This window comes from Myotis brandtii, unplaced genomic scaffold (genome assembly GCF_000412655.1).
Source record: "Myotis brandtii unplaced genomic scaffold, ASM41265v1 scaffold374, whole genome shotgun sequence".
Classification (NCBI taxonomy): domain Eukaryota; kingdom Metazoa; phylum Chordata; class Mammalia; order Chiroptera; family Vespertilionidae; genus Myotis; species Myotis brandtii.
Genome location: NW_005364372.1, coordinates 3937276 through 3960244, shown reverse-complemented (window position 1 = coordinate 3960244; position 22969 = coordinate 3937276). Strand labels below are relative to the sequence as shown.

At 36.3% G+C, this 22969-nt stretch overlaps 1 protein-coding gene across 1 annotated transcript in view; it reads left to right on the top strand.

Annotated features, from left to right (window-relative positions):
- HDAC9 (histone deacetylase 9) overlaps positions 1-22969 on the top strand; it is an 846941-nt gene that overhangs the window by 587188 nt on the left and 236784 nt on the right. The window contains exons 14-15 of the mRNA XM_014544651.1: positions 12638-12806; positions 20944-21077. Of these exons, the coding sequence (XP_014400137.1) occupies positions 12638-12806; positions 20944-21077 (303 nt within the window). The remainder of the gene's footprint in view (positions 1-12637; positions 12807-20943; positions 21078-22969) is intronic.

Below are 22969 nucleotides of genomic sequence, written 5' to 3'. Positions count from 1 at the left end.
GGTTTCTCGCGGCCTCCTCGTGCTCGCTCTCCCTGGGCCTCTGCCCGAGGCCGGGCCTCCGTTAGAGCCGGGCTCCCCGGCCTGACCCGGGCCTGGAACGGGCTTCTGTGTTTTTCTCCCCGGAGAGAGGCCTTTGCAGCCCCTCGTTCCCAGTGAGGATAGACTACCCAATGCGTGTACTGTTTCTGAAATGTCTTAAGGCATTGCTGCATTTTGCATTCATCTGGGAAGTCATGTAAAGGGTGGTGCAAGCCAGCTCATGGTGCTGCCAGTGCCCTCGCAGGGCCTGGGAGGGAGGTGGCCTGGGGAGGCCTGTGCACCTGGGGAGGCCTGTGCGCCTGGCTTCTGGAGCCAACCCATCAGGTGACATTGAACGCGGGATGTTCCCAGCACAGCACAAATGCCTCCCACTTTCTGGCCATTCTCCCTGTTCTTTGTGTCGCCATGCAGTTCTAATATTTCCTGGAGGTTTGAGACTCCACTCTCCCTGCTCACCTGACACGACAGACCCTGGGGCAACTAGATTTCCCTTAAAACCTGCGGTCTGCACGCTGTGAGGACAACCCTGGCCCCACAGGTTTGGGGGACTGTCAGGGTCTGGGGGACCTGAGACTGGGACTGCAGCTCTTTGCTTCTTGGCCTCAGGCCTCCAGGGCGCTGCGCACACTGACCACGTGGGCTGCCCACAGGTAGGTCAGAGGCTCAGACACCTCTAGTTCCATTTGATTCTGGAAGCTTCTGCCTGTGCCCTTTTGTCCTTCGCCGATAACCTCATGAACCAAGTTCTCCAGCACCTAGGATGTACCATTCTTCTTTTTAACATACAGCTCTGTTGTATATTAAATGTTTGGCATCCACAGCCTTTCTATAGAACACATTAGCTACCTACGGCCCAGCTGGAGAGGAGGACAGCCACTGTTGGCCTGTGGGGTGTGCCCTGTGGGGACTGCTGGCTGCTTAGCATTGTTTGCTCCGCGATCTTGACATAATAGATAGGTTTGTGTGTTTTTTAAATTTAAAAATATTAAGACTGGATTCACTAAAATTTATTCTAAGAGAATATTTTGACTTTCATATTTGTTTTAGGTATCTGTGTTTCATCAGATTACAGTTTAATGCCTGTTTCACCTGAAAATAGCATATGAGATTGTGTATTTATGAATGAGCAAAACAAAACAAAAACTTACTTTTTAAAAGTTGGGTAGTGTTAATAGGTGAGTATACCATATTTTATTTCTCTTTCAGTTGATGGACATTTGGGTTGTTTCTACTTTGGGCTATGAGGAAACAGTGTTTCTATGAACATTCATGTATACATTTTTGTGGGACATATATTTTCATTTCTTAATTATGTGCCTATTTTGGAAATTGGCTGTGTCTTTTGGTAGCTCTACGTTGAACTTTTTGTTCCAGGCTCTAGGTTGGCGAGTGGGAGTATAACAGTGTAGTTAGGTTTCTCTTCACAGGTAGCTGGCGTCCATTAGTCTCTCTTGGTCCAAGTCCGCATTGATATCTATGCTTGTTTATTATAACTACACACCTACCACTTACCATATTTAACCACTTAAAATTGATACTGTAATAAAGTATAATATTTCAAACTTTTAAAACAGAATTAAAATGTATGTTTATTAGGCAATTTGTAAAATACAGGTCAGCCAAAATAAGAAAATATTAATTAATCCTAGTGTCAGTATTTAGAAATAATTGCTGTTAAATATCTTTGTTTCTTTAGATATTTTCTTAAAGTTTGCACATTTGAGTCTTCTGTTCCAAATCCTCATTTTAAGTTCCCAGTTTACATCCTTCTGCACTAATTTCTCAGTCTCTTCAGTATCATTCTTTTATCATTTAAATGTATTTAATAATAATACCTTGAAATTCTAAAGACAAAGTATACTTAATTGTATGTGTTATTATATTAATTTATCTATCAGTGAAAGTTGGTACAAATTAATGGATATCTTATGAATATCCATTATATTCAAGTACTTAAACTTATTTTTAAAAATATATTTTCATACTTTATTTTCTCATTTACTTTTACATTTCTAGATTTCTTTATTCTCTCTCACTTATTTTTTCTTTTTGTATTTTCCAACGAATCTTTGTTCCTTCTCTATAAAAATGTAGTTTTCAATAAAAACCATTTGTAGGCCATAATAATATCGATGCTTTGTATGTGCCAATGTGTTATATATTTTAAAATATATTAATATACAGAGAAAGTAATGAAGATTATAATAATTAACATCCATAACATCTAGCTTGAGACATAAAACAGAATAAATACAATTGGTATTTCCTATATATTTCTCTCCTATTTCATCTTGCCCCATTCCTTCTCTTCTGAATTTGCTTTTCACTGTTCTCATGTATTTCTTCATATTTTTATATTAGCATATTTATTCAAACAATATCATATTCACTTGCACGTTTTTAAATGTAAGTAATTATCTTTATACACATTCTCTTGGTTGCTTTTCTTTCACTCACTATTTTTACTGTAGATTTACTATCCATCTTCACTTTTACTAAATGTCAGCTGGCTGTTCTTTAAAGTGAATATAACAATTTAGTCTCCTATAAGCACTTTTTGAGTTTCTTTTGCCCTATATTTTCACTAATGCTTGGTATTATAAGACCTTTCATTTCTGATCAGTCTGATTAGTATAAAATGATATTTCATGTTGGTTTTAATTTGTATTTTATTGATTACCAGTGGAGTTGTTTCTATTGATATGTTTGTTGAATTATTAAAATTTCTGTGAATTTTTTTGTTTGTACCTTTTGTTCATTTCTCTGGTCCTATTTGTTTTTAGAATTTGTATTGTAGACATTAAACATTGCTTTATGTCATGTTTGGCAAATATTATCCCTACTTTTCTGGCTTATGATTTTAAAAGGTATTTGAATTCCTTCCTAAAGATTAGAATGCATTTTACATTTCAGTTTTTAAATCCACTTTCACTTGTTTTTTTTGCAGGTAATATTAGGCAGGTATCTAAACTCATTGTTCCCCTTATGGATAACCATTGCCCTGACTCACTGATTGACATTCCTTGTTTATCTCCTCCTCTGTAGGTCATCTCTGTTACATATTAAGTTTCCATACGCTCGATCTGCTCTGGGCTCTCAATTCCATTAGTCTATTTTGTATAATACCCTGTGGTCTTAGCTTTTAGTATGTATAGATATCTGGTTGGGCCTTAGTCTTTATTTCCAAAATTCTTTTGGCTATTTTCTCCTTTCCTCTCCTATACAAAATGTAGAGTCAGCTTAGGATTTCCAGAAATATAGTTTAATCTGTGAAGAACTGTTATGCTTATGATATTGATTCTTTCTGTCGCGGAATATAATGTATTTTTTCATCCACTTTACATTTCTGACTACAGTGTGGTGAGAGTACATAAGAACTGTTATGCTTATGATATTGATTCTTTCTGTCGTGGAATATAATGTATCTTTTCATCCACTTACTTTACATTTCTGACTACAGTGTGGTGAGAGTACACGATCTATATGATATTAATTCCTATTTTTTCAGTAAATATGTATAACAAAAAACTTACCATTTTAAGTGTATAGTTCAGGGGCATTAAGTATGTTCCCATTATGTGACCATCACCACCGTTTATCTTCAGAAATTTTTCATCTTCCCAAATTGAAACTCTGTATCTATTAAATAACCCTCCATTTCTCACTCTCAACCCCTGACAGACACCACCTACTTTCTGTCTCTATGAATTTAACTACTCCAAGTATGTCATATAAGTGGAATCACAGAGTATTTGTTCTTTGTGGCTGGCTTATTTTTTTTGTTTTTTTTTATTATTATTCTTTTTAAAAAAATATTATATCTAGATTTCTTTATTCTCTCTCACTTATTTTTTCTTTTTGTATTTTCCAACGAATCTTTGTTCCTTCTCTATAAAAATGTAGTTTTCAATAAAAACCATTTGTAGGCCATAATAATATCGATGCTTTGTATGTGCCAATGTGTTATATATTTTAAAATATATTAATATACAGAGAAAGTAATGAAGATTATAATAATTAACATCCATAACATCTAGCTTGAGACATAAAACAGAATAAATACAATTGGTATTTCCTATATATTTCTCTCCTATTTCATCTTGCCCCATTCCTTCTCTTCTGAATTTGCTTTTCACTGTTCTCATGTATTTCTTCATATTTTTATATTAGCATATTTATTCAAACAATATCATATTCACTTGCACGTTTTTAAATGTAAGTAATTATCTTTATACACATTCTCTTGGTTGCTTTTCTTTCACTCACTATTTTTACTGTAGATTTACTATCCATCTTCACTTTTACTAAATGTCAGCTGGCTGTTCTTTAAAGTGAATATAACAATTTAGTCTCCTATAAGCACTTTTTGAGTTTCTTTTGCCCTATATTTTCACTAATGCTTGGTATTATAAGACCTTTCATTTCTGATCAGTCTGATTAGTATAAAATGATATTTCATGTTGGTTTTAATTTGTATTTTATTGATTACCAGTGGAGTTGTTTCTATTGATATGTTTGTTGAATTATTAAAATTTCTGTGAATTTTTTTGTTTGTACCTTTTGTTCATTTCTCTGGTCCTATTTGTTTTTAGAATTTGTATTGTAGACATTAAACATTGCTTTATGTCATGTTTGGCAAATATTATCCCTACTTTTCTGGCTTATGATTTTAAAAGGTATTTGAATTCCTTCCTAAAGATTAGAATGCATTTTACATTTCAGTTTTTAAATCCACTTTCACTTGTTTTTTTTGCAGGTAATATTAGGCAGGTATCTAAACTCATTGTTCCCCTTATGGATAACCATTGCCCTGACTCACTGATTGACATTCCTTGTTTATCTCCTCCTCTGTAGGTCATCTCTGTTACATATTAAGTTTCCATACGCTCGATCTGCTCTGGGCTCTCAATTCCATTAGTCTATTTTGTATAATACCCTGTGGTCTTAGCTTTTAGTATGTATAGATATCTGGTTGGGCCTTAGTCTTTATTTCCAAAATTCTTTTGGCTATTTTCTCCTTTCCTCTCCTATACAAAATGTAGAGTCAGCTTAGGATTTCCAGAAATATAGTTTAATCTGTGAAGAACTGTTATGCTTATGATATTGATTCTTTCTGTCGTGGAATATAATGTATCTTTTCATCCACTTACTTTACATTTCTGACTACAGTGTGGTGAGAGTACACGATCTATATGATATTAATTCCTATTTTTTCAGTAAATATGTATAACAAAAAACTTACCATTTTAAGTGTATAGTTCAGGGGCATTAAGTATGTTCCCATTATGTGACCATCACCACCGTTTATCTTCAGAAATTTTTCATCTTCCCAAATTGAAACTCTGTATCTATTAAATAACCCTCCATTTCTCACTCTCAACCCCTGACAGACACCACCTACTTTCTGTCTCTATGAATTTAACTACTCCAAGTATGTCATATAAGTGGAATCACAGAGTATTTGTTCTTTGTGGCTGGCTTATTTTACTTAGCATAATGTCTTCAAGATTCATCCATGTTGTAGAACATGTCCGAATTTCCTTCTTTTTTAAGCTGAATAATATTCCATTGTAAATATTAATTTCTTAAGTTTGTTGACAGTTGCTTTATTGTATTGGTCAATTTTTAAATCATTACATGTGTGCTTAAAAGAATATATGTTTATCAGTGGCAAATTCCAATATATCTCAAACCTAGTGAATTGTGTTATTTAAATTGCCTGTAACCTCAATTGTTTTGTTATAAATTTGTTATAACCCCATTCCATGATGTGGATTTTTCAGCTTTCCTTTAGAGTTCTGCCAATTTTTGCTTTTTACCTTCTGAGCCTATGTTGTTAGGTTTAGGAAAAAAATTGGTTGAGTTTTTGTGCTGCTTATTTCATATGTACCCTTATATGGTCTCTAATATTTTTCAACTGAAGTTTATTTTGTCTGTTTTACCATGCCTGCACAAGGCTTTTGCTTTTTTTGTTTTGTTTTCGTTAGTATTTTTCTGATGTCTTCATAGAACCTTTTAATTTTTTCTTGCTCTGTCAAAGAAAATAGACTTTCTGTTTTTAAAATTTGATTAGACTGTCTCCATCTTTTAACTAGTAAGTTGAGTACATTCACATCAACTGTGTTTAGTGATAAATGGGGATTTGTTTCTAGCATCATATTTGTGGATTATATTCAGCTTTTTCAGAAAATGCTTTATTTTTTCTCCATTTATTTTTAGATTGCTTATTGGTTTTGCTTCTCTTTCAAAATCTTTTGTCTGCTTGAAAGTTATGCACATTATTTCTGTTTATTTACTAGTTACTTTTAAATGATTAACATGTTTAACTTTAAAAGTCTAAAATGAACCAATATTGATTGCTACATCCATCCTGAATAATACAAAGATTTTAGAACATGTAAATTCCCACTACCCCTTGGCATCTTAGAAGATAACCTTAGGCATATTTATGATTCTAATTTTCTATAAAAGCAAGACTTTGGAAATTCAAAACACTGCAAACCAGAAAGAAAATTCAGTTTGCTCAGAACTCCAAACAAGGAGGAAAATATACTTTAAAGATGTGGCTTTAGAAATAGAATTTTATTTTTTCCTAATTATTTTTCATGATCTTCTTTCTTTTACTTTGAGCTCATATCCTTTATTAAACTACTTCAAATAATTCAGATTACTTCAAAGATTAAACACTATGATTGGTGATTTCTGTTCTTGATCTTGCAGAAATTGCATGATGATATTGATTATAGGACACAATGAGTAACCACCCACAAGTCTGGAAGAATATGCAACCATCCAGAACAAAGTGAAAACCCAGAGGCCATAAAATAGGTCCCTAAGCAGTGGCAACAAGAAAGCAAAACAAATCCAAACAGAAACAAAACCAAAATGACTGCTATTATAAAAATAAAATAAATTTAAAAAGAACCTTGAAGTCTCCTTAGCCCAGGGGCTTTATGACCTCATTTTTGCCATTAGTAAGTCACCCCCAATAAATATTTTACTCTAATCGAGAACATTGTGTTCATCATACAGAGAGAACTTCGAGACGTATTCCTACTCATTTTCCAAGTAGATGGCAATGCTTATCTACCATAATTTAGGAAGAATTTGGGCCCCAATGACACTGATGTCTTACTAGGCTTCATTGAAGAATTTATAAAATAGGTGCATAGTAACTCTTCTGTGAAAGTTGCATTTTTTATCAGGGGGAGGAGACAGATTATGTTCAGGCATAGAGGTGTTAGACCACTTCATATAACAAAAGATTGTCTTATGCATCTCAATATACTTGAGAGATTTACATGAATCACAGTCTGGCAAAGTAACCAATCAAAACAAAGTTCCCAATTAAGGAAAGACTAATATGTACATAAGGAACAGACTCAATATTGCATATTTAAAAAGACAGTTTCATCAAAAATGCTTTTTGGAAGGAGGGGATGTTAATTATTCATTTAATGGGAAAACACATTTCCAGTGACACTCAATAGATGAAAGGTTAATTTGGATATCCACCTAATTTTTTATTAACAATAGATTCTGGACTGATTGACATTTTATTTTTCTGACAATTCAAGAGAGAAACATCTTTCATATTTGCTAGAAGTATGGAAAATAACCAGAGATAAGATTATTTAATTAAAATTGCTAATAGAAAAAAAGGTTTAGTGAAACATTTTAATCAATTCCAGCTACAAATGAAAAAAAATATCTCAATTTTAAACCTCAAGAAGAATGCTTTTTTTATTGGGGAGGAGTAATCGCTATCAGAAATAAAAGTGGCCTACCATTTTGTGATACTTTGCTGACTAACATGCACCATAATAATGTGTGCTTTACTGGATTTGTCAAGTTTTGCCTTTACATAAAAAGCCATACTTAATTCGTGACAGTATATGATCATAGTCAACTCTTTTGAAAGTGAATAAACCCTTCTCTCTTCTATAGTTTTATTTTTCTGGCAGAAGGTTAAAAAATACTTGATCCATGTCTACTCTTAGGTCCAAAGATTATGAATCTGTCCTAATGAAGTGTTTGAAAGTTTCACCTGTTTATTTTAAATAACATTTACCATTTTTTCTTAAAGTTTTAATGTAGGGGAAATGCAGACAATTTAGAGACTGCATAAAAGTACAAAGGAAAAGCAATCCTCAAATCACTCATTTATTTCATTATTGCTTGGCTGTAATACTAAATCATTTCAAGGTATTGTCGTCCTTTGATAATTTTTTTTTGTCTGGTGTCTATTTGCTTATATTTTTCATTAACCATTCCTTGATTCTCTTATGTTGTGGTTGCTTATAAGGTGCTTTCTTGATTTATCTTATTTTACAGTGAGATCTTAAGGATGACCACATATCTCCTTTCTAGTCATTATTTTATTCTTCGTAGATTAACACCAGCTATGTGTGAAACACTGCATAGGAATATATGAGTCAATGGGCAAAGCTCATACCCTTATGAAACTTACTAGGGATGAAATGCTTGAATTTTGGGTAGCAGCATGAAAGATTAGGTGCCATGCTTAATTCCTTTCTCTGTCTATACAGCGCAGCATGGGATTTATTTCCTCCTACATGCACAATAGATGCTGGATGGACACATGTGTGATGAATAAATAGTGACTATTGAATAAGTAGTTATCTGTCTCTTACCTGCACTGTCATATTCCTAAATCAGAGATTGGATAAATAAGATTTTTCTTGCCTCATTGTGAAGTTCTATAGTAAAATGTAACATTTGTATCTGCTTATCAATTAGCAAGCTGTTGTTCCATTATCTCAAAGGCGTCCAGTGAAGCCCAAGTAAAAGAACAAATATGCACTATTAAAAGAGAAGGACTATATTGGTGTTACTTACATGGAGTTCTTACAGTGTTGAGCAGTCATCCTATATAATAAAAGGCTAATATGCAAATCGACCAAAGGGCGGAACGACCAATCTCTATGACGCGCACTGACCACCAGGGGGCAGACGCTCAACGCCAGAGCTGCACCCTGGTGGTCAGTGAGCTCCCACAGGCGGAGCGCTGCTCAGCCAGAAGCTGAGCTCACAGCTGGTGAGCACAGTGTCAGTGGTGGGAGCCTCTCCCACCTCCCTGGCAGCGCTAAGGATGTCTGACTGCTGGCTTAGCCCCCAAGGGCTCCCGGACTACGAGAGGGCACAGGCCAAGCTGAGGGACCCGCCTCCCCCCCCGCCCCCCCAGAGCACAAATTCCATGCACCGGGCCTCTAGTTGAGAGATAAAGACATTTAATAACCCTAGGTATCTAAAACATGGTTATGTTATTGGAAAAAAACAACAACCATGGCCTTTAATTTTCAAATATCTGTTGAATATTTTTAATGCATAAATAATTAGCTTCAAGAAAACATAATAAAAGACATAAAAAGCAGCAGAAAATAAGTTCACAGATGAGTTAGACAGAATCCCTGTTTGAAAAAGCTTTCAATATTATACATGAAAAGATAATTTCTTACACATATATGTATAAAATGTATCTAGAGCTTCCCTCCACTCATCACCTGGCTAATTAAATTTCTCCTTCACATCTCAAATTGAACATCACTTTCTTAGAAGTCCCCTACTTCTACACCAGGTTTTTTTCTATCAGGTTCTTTATGTGTGTGTGTGTGTGTGTGTTTTTATGGCATTCTGCATTTTTCTTCTACAAACTCATATTCATAATCACATTAAATTTATAAATATTTAGTATTTGTCTTTTCACTACAGACAATAAACATAGAAAAGGCTCAACATGCCAACAATGTGTCTGGTACAGAGTATGACCTATAAGTAGTTATTGCATGTAGTAAGTCTAATATAGAAAAGACGATGACAGGGAAAAGGATTGAGAAAAAACAAAATGTGATGGGAATTTAATGGAAAGTGAAAACAGATTTAATGTGGGACCTCCTATGTGGGTCTATGTAAAATTTGAAGTGGACCTTCGAGGATGTGTGTGAATGCCACTTGTGAAGCTCCATGGACAAGCCTCCAGGGGATGGTACAGAAAAGATAGATTGATGGGAGCACTAATGAGCAGGGCCAACATAACCATTAGGTACAATAAACACTGTGCTAGAGCCCATAATCCCCCCTCCCCTTTTTTTTAATCCTCGCCCAAGGGTATTTTTCTATTGATTTTTAGAGAAAGTAGAAGAGAGAGGGAAAGAGAAAAAGAAATATCAATGTGAGAGAAACCCATCGATTGGTTGCCTCCTGCACGTGCCCTGAGTATGGCCCAGGCCAGGGAGGAGCCTGCAACCAAGGTTCATGCCCTTGATCGGAATCAAACCCAGAACCCTTCAATCTGCAGGCCAAAGCTCTATCCACTGAGCCAAACAGGTTAGGGCCCCATAATACTTTAAGGGGCCCACTACATATTATAAATGCTAATTTTTGATCAGAAAAAATAAACATTATAATAATGAATTTAGTGTATGCCAATGTAAGCATAAAATATAATTTTTAATTTTATTTTTTATAGAGGAAGGGGCCCAAGGAGGTAAAGGTGCCCCAGGCCCATGAAAGTCTTAGTGCAGTGCTGGGATGAGTTTGTTATGTGGTACATGGTATTTTGGCCAGAACGTAGAAAAGGAATAGATCTAGGGCTGCAGATGCAGGTTGGTCTCAGGGCAAGGAGAGACCAAATGACAGGCTGGGGTTCTTCAAACTTTGATTTACCTTCAGGGAATTCCGTGTTAACTTTTCCTCACAGGAGGGCTCTAGGAAGAGAATTCTTGCAGGAAGGAAGAGCATGGATTGTGTTTAGGAGTAGGGTGATTAATTAAGGGCCCTTTTGCCGTTGTTCAGATGAGGGTTAAAGAGGAGATCATGGTAGGAAGAGACAGAGGGATGGATATTACTATCATTCAGGTATATATCTACCCATGTGTTGTAGATCATATAGTACAGAAAAGCTGCCTTTTCCTGAAAGAAAACTCCAAAAGTCCTGATTACATATTTGCATTCTTGCTTCTTACACATCCATGAGAGAAGGGACATTCGCCGTGAAGATGATCAAGATAATCAAGAGAGTTAGACTCTTGTAAAAGTGTTAAACTGTTATAACTAGAAGTAGATCTTGACCAAGACATCCTAATCATTGAAGCAAACGCCCAAAGCCTCAGCATGTGACAAGTGGCTGCCAATCGATTGATGGTTCAGTTATCTACAAATCAAAACAGAAGTAGCAATATATACATCAATTATAAGCTATTATAAAGTTAATTTTAAATGATTCTTAATATATTTCTAAATTGGAACATCTCTGCCTACCCATGGTCTATAACTAAATATATGTTTATAATCATAACTCTTGTTTCTATGTAGTATGAACTCCTATGTGGAGAAATGTATAATGACATTAAACCAGATGATATGTACTGTGTTGTAGATAGGTTAGCATTCTCAGTAATTTGTACACTTAGGCTGTACCAAGCCTGATACATCCTAAACTAGAAATACAAGATGAGTATGACTTTAATGGCATAGAGTGGGTGGTAGGGGAACACCTAACCTAACAGGAAGTTTAAAGTAAGGCCTCATTAGGGACAGGTGATGTTTGCATCAAGTCTTGAAAAAGTAAATGCTAGCCAAGTAGATCAAAGCAGAAGGGCATGTACATTTTTTTTTAAAATTATAGGAATTTGAGTTGTATTTAAAAGACTCTGTTAATCTTTTGGAGTATCAGTTTCCTTATCCAAGGCATGTGATGGTCATCTTTGCATCACTGTTAAGTTGTTTTTCATGTGAAAAATAAAAGAAACATAAAAAGCAACTCAAAGGTTATGATGTTAAAAAGAAGAAATAGTCACTGATAGTTAATAGTTATCTGTATTTTACATATTGTCTTTTTTGGAGACAGGGGAACAGACCAAATGAATCTTCCAAATTCTGGTTCTTTGATTTGATAACTTGAGAACTATGAAACATGATAACATTGTTAAATCACTGAGATTATATTTAATACTCTCTAAAAGAAACCAATGATTTTTATAGTATTGAGATTATATCAGACAACCCACAAAAATTCATCACCCTATATCATGATAAGAAGAGTGAAAGGTGTCAAATTGAGCCTTTTAATTGGTAATTTTTAGCAGCTCATAGACTTCATTAGCAATATTACTGAAATGAATCAAGACAGAATTTTCAGAATCGAGCTCATTGGCAGTTGGAAAGCGGTTGAATTGTTCTCCCACTCTGTGTTGCAACAGCTCTGGGGCTGTATTTAAAACGTTGGCATCAAAATAGGAAATGAGTCCAAGTCGACGTCCCTCTTGTTCCTCTTGAGGTTAAAGGTCTGTTTCTTTCAATCAGTTCAAACTGACAGGCCTCCTGCCATCACCTCCTCCTTAGCCAGGCAGACAGGCCCTGGCTGTCAGTGTGAAAACATCTGTTGAATGGATTTATTGACTAGATCTTGTTTTGTTTTTTTTTCTCTCCCTTTCTCTATGTTATTTTTTTCCTTTGCCTTCACACCGTTTATTATGTTGCTGACCTGATGAACTTAATTTGTTGACATGTCGTTCTCAGTGTCTCCTTCAATGCTGATCTCACATTTCTTTCTACTGTGCTTTTTTCTTGGCAGCAGCCCTTCCTGGAACCCCAGCACACACGTGCGCGCCAAGCTCCGCTGGCTGTGGCTGGCATGGATGGATTAGAGAAACATCCTCTTGTCTCCAGGACTCTCTCCTCCCCTGCTGCCTCCATGTTACCCCACCCAGCAGTGGACCGCCCCCTCCAGCCTGGCTCTGCAACTGGTAGGAATCCCCAAAGACTCTCCCTAATAGGCAGGCTAAATGTACCGTTCTTGTAGGATTAACCGATTTAAATGCTCTGAATAACTCCAACAGCAGAACGCTCCATTTTAACCCAAAGCAACCTACATTTTATGAGGTTAGATTGGCTGCAAGACAAATAGCACATCTGATAAATCTTGGGCTTAGTATTAATAGCCTCATAAATTGTTATCATTCAAGGACCTGGAAAACACATCAACAGGTGCATGGGTCCCTTTTGGAAACAAAAATCCCTACAACTTTTTTTTTAGCCGTTTTCCGCAATCTCTTCCTACTAGCAGTGCTGGCCGCTAGGAAATTTATGATGCTCAGTTACATTGGAATCTAAAGAGTGTCCCTCTCTCAGTTGTTTTTCTTTCTTGTTTTTTTTGTTTTACTGTCTTCTTCTGACTTCCCATGCAAGTGCCTCATAAAAGACAAAGGTGCCAAGCAAACCAAACTTAATTCTATATAATTAGTTCCACTTCCATTTATTATGGCACCACCAGTTGGGCTGTCCAACCAATCTATTCCTTTGCTTACGGCTGTCTTTAATATTTCGGCACCTGGCTACCGAAGAAAACAAACCAGATAATTCCAATGTCAGAGGAAGGTCAAGTCTAGAACACATACAAAAAAAAGGGGTGCTGTTCCCTCTAAAAAGGAACCGTGCTGTCTTCCTTTCTATTCCTTGGATCCTGTTCTTGCTCCAGACTGTCAAACTGGCTGTTCAATGAAAGCTATTGCGGCCTAAGGAATCTAATTTAGATGAAGCTCATAATTTAGATGCAGCTCAGGGAGAATTCATAGGGACCTCCCACAGAGGCTCTCCTAGGTTATCTGACTTATTTTTTAATCAATTTGGAGGATTCAGAGTTTCTTTGTGTGGCTTCTGTGACCTCATGCAACCCTTTTTGCTTAGAAAAATTAAAATACCTTTTATGAAATTACATTCCAAAGCCTTGGTATCATTTTTTTTTTAAATTTAAAAATCAATGAATGAAATGGGCAAGTTATTTAACCTTGACAGTCATCTTTAAAAAGTATGTATGAGAGCTACTTTTTATAATGTGTTTTACCACAAGCCAACATTTTATACTAGGAGCTACGGGCTGGGCATATTTGGATATATTTCTTTTACCACATTAGCCACTGCCTCTGATCCCTTCATTTCTTGGAGCAGAGCAGACCTGTCCCCGACGACCCAGGGCTGCAGCCCAGTGCGAGCGGAAGCCACTTGGATCCATCATGCCTGGTTCTATCCCTGGTCTTCAGAGAGTTTTTGTTCAAAGCCAAATACATGATGTAGAGGAATGCTTTGGGCAGGAATGCTTTTGAGCATAGCCTTTAAGAATTACTTACTTCTCAATTCTTTTTCCTAAAAGTGATTATTATTCAGCCTTAAGCTTACAGAGAACACAAAGTCACAACCATCCTATCATCATGCCAATTCCATTCACTCCAAATTATCTCCTTATTTTAAAAGCGAGCTTAACTGTACATTTTTTGTGGCACTATTCCCAGGTAGGCTGCTGTCTACTATTACAAGTCTACTGATAGAATTTCTTTTCTTGGTTAAGAGGAGCAGCCCTTTTCTGATATGCTTTGGTTCCCTTTACTTTTACTTATCTCTTCAATATGAGTGAAGCAAAATCTCTGAATATTAGAATAATCCTAGAAGTTTAAGAAAACAGTGTTGCCAAATGGACAGGCTCTGTAGGCCTTAGAACAATCCAGGTGAAAGGGTGTATTGCAAACCTGGTAATATAACCGACATAAGCAGAACCTAATCATTCAATCTAAATACTGGTCATTTCAGATGATTATTTTCTTTTTCTTAATGTCAGCATCCTAGCATTTATCAGAGTTTATATTCTAAACACAAGCAGGGAGATGAATTTAAGCTTATTTTTATATTTAATGGACTTGAGAAGGCATATTTCTGGGTTAAATAAGAAATTTCATAAATCTACATTTTAAAAACATAGGATTTTATACTTAATAGGCATTCAATAAATTTTAGTTGAATCAGCAAATGATGTGTATAGGAAATATAACACATAGATATATATGTAGTCATAAAAACATGAATTTACTACATAAAATGTAATAACTGTGAAAGTAAAATTTACTTTTAATTTATTGTTCTGGTTAAAGAATAGTTAATTGATTTCTTGGTTATATAATTTAATAGAGAAAACCCTGCTTATTATCTTAACTAGAGGCCTGGTGCACGAAATTCATGCACGGAGGGGGGGTTCCCTCAGCCCAGCCTGCACCCACTTCAGTCGGGGACCCCTCGGGGGATATCCGACCACCAGTTTCAGCCCGATCCCACAGACATCCCTCTCACAATCTGGGACCGCTGGCTCCTAACCACTCACCCGCTTGCCTGCCTGATTGCCCCTAACCCCTCTGCCTGCCTGCCTGATTGCCCCTAACTGCCTCTGCCTGATCGCCCCCAACTGCCCTCCCCTGCCGGCCTGATTGAGCTCCCAACTGCTCTCCCCTGCTGGCCTGATCTCACCCCCAATAGCCCTCCCCTGTCGGCCTGGTCTTGCCCCCAATGGCCCTCCCCTGCCGGCCTGATCTCACCCCTAACTGCTCTCCCCTGCCAGCCTGATCTCCCCTAACTGCCCTCCCCTGCTGGTCTGATCTCGCTCCCAACTGCCCTCCCCTGCAGGCTTGATCTCGCCCCCAACTGCCCTCCTCTGCTGGCTGATTTGGTTCTGATTGGTCAGTTTCTATGCCAGTCAGCATCAAAAGCTCTGCCTCCTAGGCAGTCATTGGCTCCTCACAGTGGGCCTATCAATGGGGCCTGATCAGAAAGGCGAGGCTGATCAGCAGCCCCAGTGGAGACCTTGGAGAGAAAGGGAGGCTCAGCTGTTGGCCAGGCCGGGAGAGAAAGAGAGGCAACTTCTGATGAGTGGCTGCCACAGAGGCTACCGATCAGACCCTGCCTCTCTCTCTGCAGGCCTCTTTCCGGGCCTGATCTGCAGCCCCCTAGGCAGTCAGTTCTGGGTTGGATGCCCACAGTGGCCCCAGTCAGTGCTGGGTCGCCAGGGCAACCCAGCACTGACTTCCGGTCTGGTCGAGCCTTCAGTCGTTATGACCTTGGCTCTTTATTATATAGATTGACCTTAAAAATGTTGCATCCTAACACTTGAATTTTTAAAATAAAAAGGCACAATAATTTTTTAAAAAACCATGCAAAATATATAATTTATATATCCACTGTGTATTAGCCCCTCCACTGTCATTGGGATTAAAAGCATGTATATAGTTGTTAACTTTCATTTAGTTGTTTTCCAAATCCAGAGGAAATGAAATGCACAGTTTTCACTTTACTCCTCCACATATTGTTCTGGCTTTAATCCAAACTTAAATTTCCCCTATAGCCTTCATACTGTTACAATCCACATGATCTCAAACTTCATCGTAGTGTTTCTAATGATCTTCATTTTAGAGATGAACCCTTAAGGCTTTCATTTGTAGTATGTTTGTAAACAACTATTTTTAAGAATTAAACTCCTTTATTTTGACACTTTAATATCTACTTGTTGTACATTAAAAAATCAAAAGTGACATTCAATTATGTTCCTTGGGAATATTTAGTGGTTTTTTGTTTTTTTTTTAGAAGAAAGTGATACAATCTCACACACTCAAGTTGTTCCACTAAAAAGTAAGGAAAACAAATATGTTTAAAGGTATTTGCTTAAATCCATTCTGTAAAAATCTATGCTTTTTGATACAACTAAAAATATATTTAATACTAAACTCACATAATTTTCAAGGCACACCATTCAAGCCTTCACTCTTCATGTGGATTTCCAGCAGCCAATTGTAGTAGCCACACCGGCCCCTTTTTATGAAGAACAAAGCAATGTTCCAAGGGGAAAATGTCTGAGTCAGTCCGTTGTTGAAAGATGAAGTCTCCAGTTCATTTCCTGTGAGGACTTGACTGGACCAAGAAGCAGAGACTGAGAGGCAGCTTCTACCTGGTGGCCCTACAGATGCTGGGTAAAGAGGTTTCTAAGATGCACACAAAGAGCACATCACGCAGCTGCTGTAGTGACAATGAAGGATGTGTGTTGTAGAGTCAGGTTGCCGCATATTCAAATGGATTTTATGTTGTATTTGAATCTGAGTAATAATACTCAATTCAAGAGGTGCTCTTTTCATTCTGTTTAAAGTCAAGGCATGGCATTTTTATGTGATCTGATAACTAAGGGAAAGGCAAAGTATTCTATCTTAGTCATCTCTTCTATTCAATGATTCCTAACAGAGATGAGGCTCGGCCATTGCTTCACAACAGGCAGACGATGATGTCACTGTGCTTGTTCATACCAAATGGGATTCATTGAAACAAGAATTTAATGGCAAATAAACTTGATTGACTTTATCTTCCCTACCACCCAGTACAACTTAAAGCCTTCTTTACCCCAACACTAGGTTACTTTACGTAACCTGTGAGTAAATTATTTCTTTGTAATATTATCTCTTTAGTCAGAGTCTAATGCACAATAGAATCATGGTGTGCAACTAAACCAACTTCTGTGAAAGCTAGTAAGGTACTTCAAATACTTACCTTATTTAATAAAACTAAAATCCATAGAAAGCACAAAGTCCAAAATATCTATCAAAATTTTTTGAGGATGTTTTCTTTTTGTAGAAAATAAACTAGTAGGGTTTAAAATGCAGGTAAATACTTTATGTTAAGACTCTTGTATTTCCACAAATCCTAATTTTAACTCATCCCATTGATCACGAGAGAGATGGATCCACTGGTTTATGTTGCAAGTGGTGACCCATGTGGCAGAATGGGTCAAAGAAAAGTAGAATTCCATATGAATCCCAAAGAGAAGAGAAGAGCAGGATTGTTTCTCACCCTATAAGTCTTTGTTTCTGAAAAGAAAAAAAGAAAAAGGAAAAGAATGGAGATGAAGGATGAGGTTAAAGTCTCACCTTGCAGTGTACCTGTTAACACCTCATTGCTACATCATTAAGATGAATAAGTGCAGGTATAGGGTTCCAGACTTTATTTATTTCTCCTTAAATTCAAATGTCTTTCCAAGAGCTCCTGGACTTTGTGTTATAATCTCCAGATACTTGGCAATAACTTCCAGCTACTATAACCTGTTTCATAATTTTTGTTGGCAGTGGTTTATAGAGAAAATATTAAAAGAGGAGCAGTTACTATCGAGATGAAGTTAGATATGTCAAGAGATGAAATAGTAAAAAAAATAAATAAATAAGCAACTTAATCATTTGAATCTCTACTTCTGAAGAATATGTCTTTAAAATGAGGGAGATACTATATTTTCATTTTTGTGTATTGCTTATGTATATTTTACTTTGTGTATTATGAAACTGTGGTTGAAAATATGTTAAATCATGTTTGTTATGTAATAGCAACTCATAAATACTTGATGTATCTGAATTGTGAAGACAAGTCCTTTATATATTTACATTTTGGAATTTCTTTTTTATGATTGCCTGCTTTCCTTTCTGCCTTCTTTCATGTCTTCATTTGAACTTTATTTAAAAATATTCATTCACTTCCTTTAGTGCAAAGTGTCACATAGATATATAAAGATGAGCACATTAAATGCCCATTTTAGAGATACTTGCCACTAGGATGATAAGATATAAAATAAAAGGTATTATGCTAAAGAAGGCTACAAGACTTCCAGGAATCCAAGGAGATCTATTAGTTAGGTTCATCAAGGAAGGCTTCATAAGGGAGATATCTGACCTAGTTCTTGCATCTTTTCATTTATAGGATGGGGCAAAAGTAGGTTTACAATTGTTCCTATGGAAAATAAATACAATAATTAATAAAATAATAATATAAGAGTAAAATCTGTGTTTCTCATACTCACTACTTTTGCTCCTCTGTACGTATGTTTTTTATTTATTCATTAAAAATACTTTTGAGAATCTACTATATCCCAAGCATGTTTCCAGAGACAAAGAGTTCAGAGGTTAAACAGTACAACTCTAGTCTGTGCTTTCATAGATCATACCAGATGAAGAAATGCATAATTTACAAGTTATACACCAATTAAATAATGTGATAAATGCTCTGAAAATCTAGAAGATGCTGTGAGTGCATGTGGTAGGAAACCTAATTTAGAGATCTCAGGGAATGCTTTGTTGAGGAAGTGACATTAAAACAGCCTTGAAGAATGAATAGGAATTAGCCAAATGAAGGCTGGAAGGAAGAATTTTTGGCATAGATGGAACAGCATGTATGAAGAATGCAAGGCTGATATGATTATGATCCCTTTGTGAAATGGAAGGTAGGCCTTTGTGGGAGAAGTAAGAGATCAGGAGAGGGAGGTGTGTGCTGTGAAGCTGGAGAAAAGGGGAGGGGCCTATCTATATGCTGACCTTGAGAAAAGGCAATCCCATCAGCTATTGTTGTGTGGCAGATGGGATAGAGTGAAGTCGGGTAACCTATTCCAGGGCTATCTCAGGAGTTCAGATTAGAGGTAATAAATAGCACCTTGGATTGATTGTCTATGGTTTTGGCATTGGAGATAAGAAGTAATTCAAGACGTACTTTGGAAGAAAAATACACACTACATGTTTTTTCATTGGATAGGGAGTGTCAAGAGGAGACTAAGATTCCTTGCAGGAACAATGGTGGATCATGATGTCCTTTCCCGAAATGAGGAAAAGGTGTGAGGTTTAAGATCATGAACTCAAAGCTGAGACATCCAAATGGAGACTGTGAATGGGTAATTGAATAGACAACTGTGCAAATGTACTGCTAAGAGAAGAGATCGGTTCTGAGGCTGACAGTGTGAAAGACTCAGGGGTCGAGATAGATTTTGAGGCTATTTGAGTGTTAAGAATGAATATTATATATACTTAGACGTAATTATTACCACATGGTTTCAAAATATATATGTCATTCTTCTGCATGATTTTAGTATACTCAGGAACAAATACTTTCACTTCTGGAGTAATATTTTTCTAACATGATACTTAAGTCAAAGGGGGAATAAAATTCATTCATTCATTAAACTTACTTTATAACACAAATAGTTGGTACTTAGCTGTTTTTGAATAGATACTTGCTTTTGCTTTTTAATATCTTAACATGGATTCATTCCCCAGAGAGTGTATTTTGATGCTAATTTATTGGAATATTGGTTAAATAATTTCTTATGACAGGTAATTTTGTAACATGTGTCCCCCCGCCCCAGGAATTGGATTAAGGGTGGAAATCTTTTCAAAATTAACCAGTTATAATTATAATGTAATTTGTTACTTTAGTAAGTCCTATTTTATGTATCTTTAATAGTTCATTTCATCAAATTTTTATCAAATCTTTCCCAGCATAGGGTCTAACTGAAATATGAAATATGTTAACTCATGGTTAAAAGCAGATTTTATTCATTAAGTATCTCTGTAATTTTTACTAAAGGGATTGCAATTGACTTACTTTTTTAAAAGAAATACTGCAATTGTCCCACAATATTATAAGATCTACAATACCCATATTGCTTACAGATTAGCCTAAATTATAAAAAAAGCACAGTAAGCAAAGGAGAAACTTTTTCTGCACAACTTTGAAGGCGTTGCTAAGCAGAACAGGCAAGCAGTTGGAAAATCTTCCAATTTATTACAAAGATGTAACCTGATCTAAAATGAGGCTAGAATTACTCATGAAATAAATTCGCAATGGAAAGTCAGCTCATTTTGTGGCTTTAACGATAAAATGTAAACCTCTACTAAATTGAATTATCTGTCAAAAATACTTCATAATGATTTAAGATACCCTAAAATTTGTTTTTGTTTTTTAGTCTAAAGTTTTACAATATGTTTTTTTTAAATATCACTATCTTCATGTACTTTACAGATTTACTAAGCTAGGGTCTGAGTGCTGATTAATCCAGGGGTTGATTTTTTGCTTATATGTCCAGATACACAGGACTCAGTACCTCTTACATGCTCCTAGGAATTGATGGATATGTATTATTTCTCTATTAGTAAATTTATTTGAAAAAGAATGCCTTTCTGAGTAATCATATTGTATTGAGGTACACAATATAACTAACTAACTATGTATAGTTACTCAGTCTTGTGCTGTGTGTTCTTTGTCCGGCAGGGATTGCCTATGACCCTCTGATGCTGAAACACCAGTGCATTTGTGGCAATTCCACCACCCACCCTGAGCATGCTGGACGGATACAGAGCATCTGGTCACGGCTGCAAGAAACTGGGCTGCTAAATAAATGTGAGGTAATCCTGAATTGGCCACACTCTTTTACTTACTTAAATAAATCATGCAAAGGGGCCAGTATTCATTTGGGTAGCAGTAGAAAAATGTTAACTCTGTAGCACCAACACCATGATTGATGAACCATCATCCATCGGCACTAGTAGCATAGAACTGATGACCTGACTGGCTTGGGCACACAGTAGGTGCTCAGTCAGTGTTGACAGACTGAGTAGCGCCTAATGCGTGTGCTATCATTGCAGCATTTGTTTTGTAGACGTGCTAGCATTCCTATATCCAGGTAGATATCATTTCTTGAGTTAATGGAGAAACTCTTCACAAACTCTCAAGTGCTAAATGCTAAGTAGTTATTATTTTGTGTTATAAGCTCTACTGAACTCAGATATATGTCAGTGTTGTCTCATGGAAATGAATTTATTTAGAAGATTAACTGTCCTCTTACCAAGAAGAGTCATTTGTTTTTACTGATGGGGCTGTTGTTTTTATATTTCTATGGTACAGGGTTGAATACTTTTATCAATATTTCTTTAGACTCATTTCTATAGGTTCCTGATGAGTCCCATTTTTCATTTAGAAAAATCTGTTTATTTAGGCTTTCGAAGATTAAAAGTAAAAATGATGAACAATTCAAAAAGGCTCCCATTTTTAAGAAGAAATGAAATGGATAATATTTTTTAAATATATTTTATTGATTTTTTGCAGATAGGAAGGGAGAGGGATAGAGAGTTAGAAACATCGGATGAGAGAGAAACATCGATCAGCTGCCTCCTGCACACTCCCCACTGGGGATGTGCCCGCAACCAAGGTACATGCCCTTGACTGGAATCGAACCTGGGACCCCTCAGTCCACAGGCCGATGCTCTATCCGCTGAGCCAAACCAGTTAGGGCAAATGGATAATATTTTTATTATAGTTATGTCATGAGGAAACTGATACATTGAAACCATATTAAAGTTATTATACTGTGATTAAGGAGGAATCTTTTTTTTATTATTTTTTGAGTTAATTAGTTTTTGGCAACCCAAAATGAAGTCAAGAAAATTCCTATTCGAAGCTAATTTAGTTTTAAGTGAAACTATATTTCAGTTGAAATAGGAATGCCAAAGCGGACGGGACGTCTTTCAGAGTCAGCTGCACTGGCCGATGTTTGATAGGATGGGTTATGTCCATCTGATCATCTTCTCTGCAAAATAGGAAAAATAACTAACTTTCAAAGATGCACTTATTCGTTCAATGCATTCATTTCTAATGATAAATTATTTTCCTCATTCATTTTCTCTTTCGAAGATGAATAACCTATCTCATCTTACAGGGGAACTAAACCGTTATATTGTGTACCTCAAATCCTAGATAACGTCCCTGGGTCATTGAGCAGCTGGGACTGGGAATGAGTACTCCAGAGCAGTGGTGCAGATTTAGTTTCACAAGTTTTATTATATGTTTACAGTGGAATTGTCAAATGTTTTTCGTATTTAGCGTTCTGCTTTTGACTAAATGTATCCTTTATCTCAAAACCCCAAGTGAAGGAATTTGAGCGAGATTTATTTCTCTCATTCTTTCCTGAGTGAAAGTGTATTAGTCACCTTTTGCTGGTAGCATCCATATTAAATGGCAGGTGGCTTTCATACTCTTTGCTAAATTTTATTTTTTTATTTTACTTTTTGTTCATCCTCATCCAAGGCGTCACCTTTTGCTGGTAGCATCCATATTAAATGGCAGGCGGCTTTCATACTCTTTGCTAAATTTTATTTTTTTTATTTTACTTTTTGTTGATCCTCATTCAAGGCTATTTTTCCGTTGATTTTTGAGAGAGAGCGGAAGAGAGGGCAGAGAAGGAGAGAGAGAAATGAAACCTCGATGTGAGAGAGACACATCAATTGGTTGCTTCTCGCAC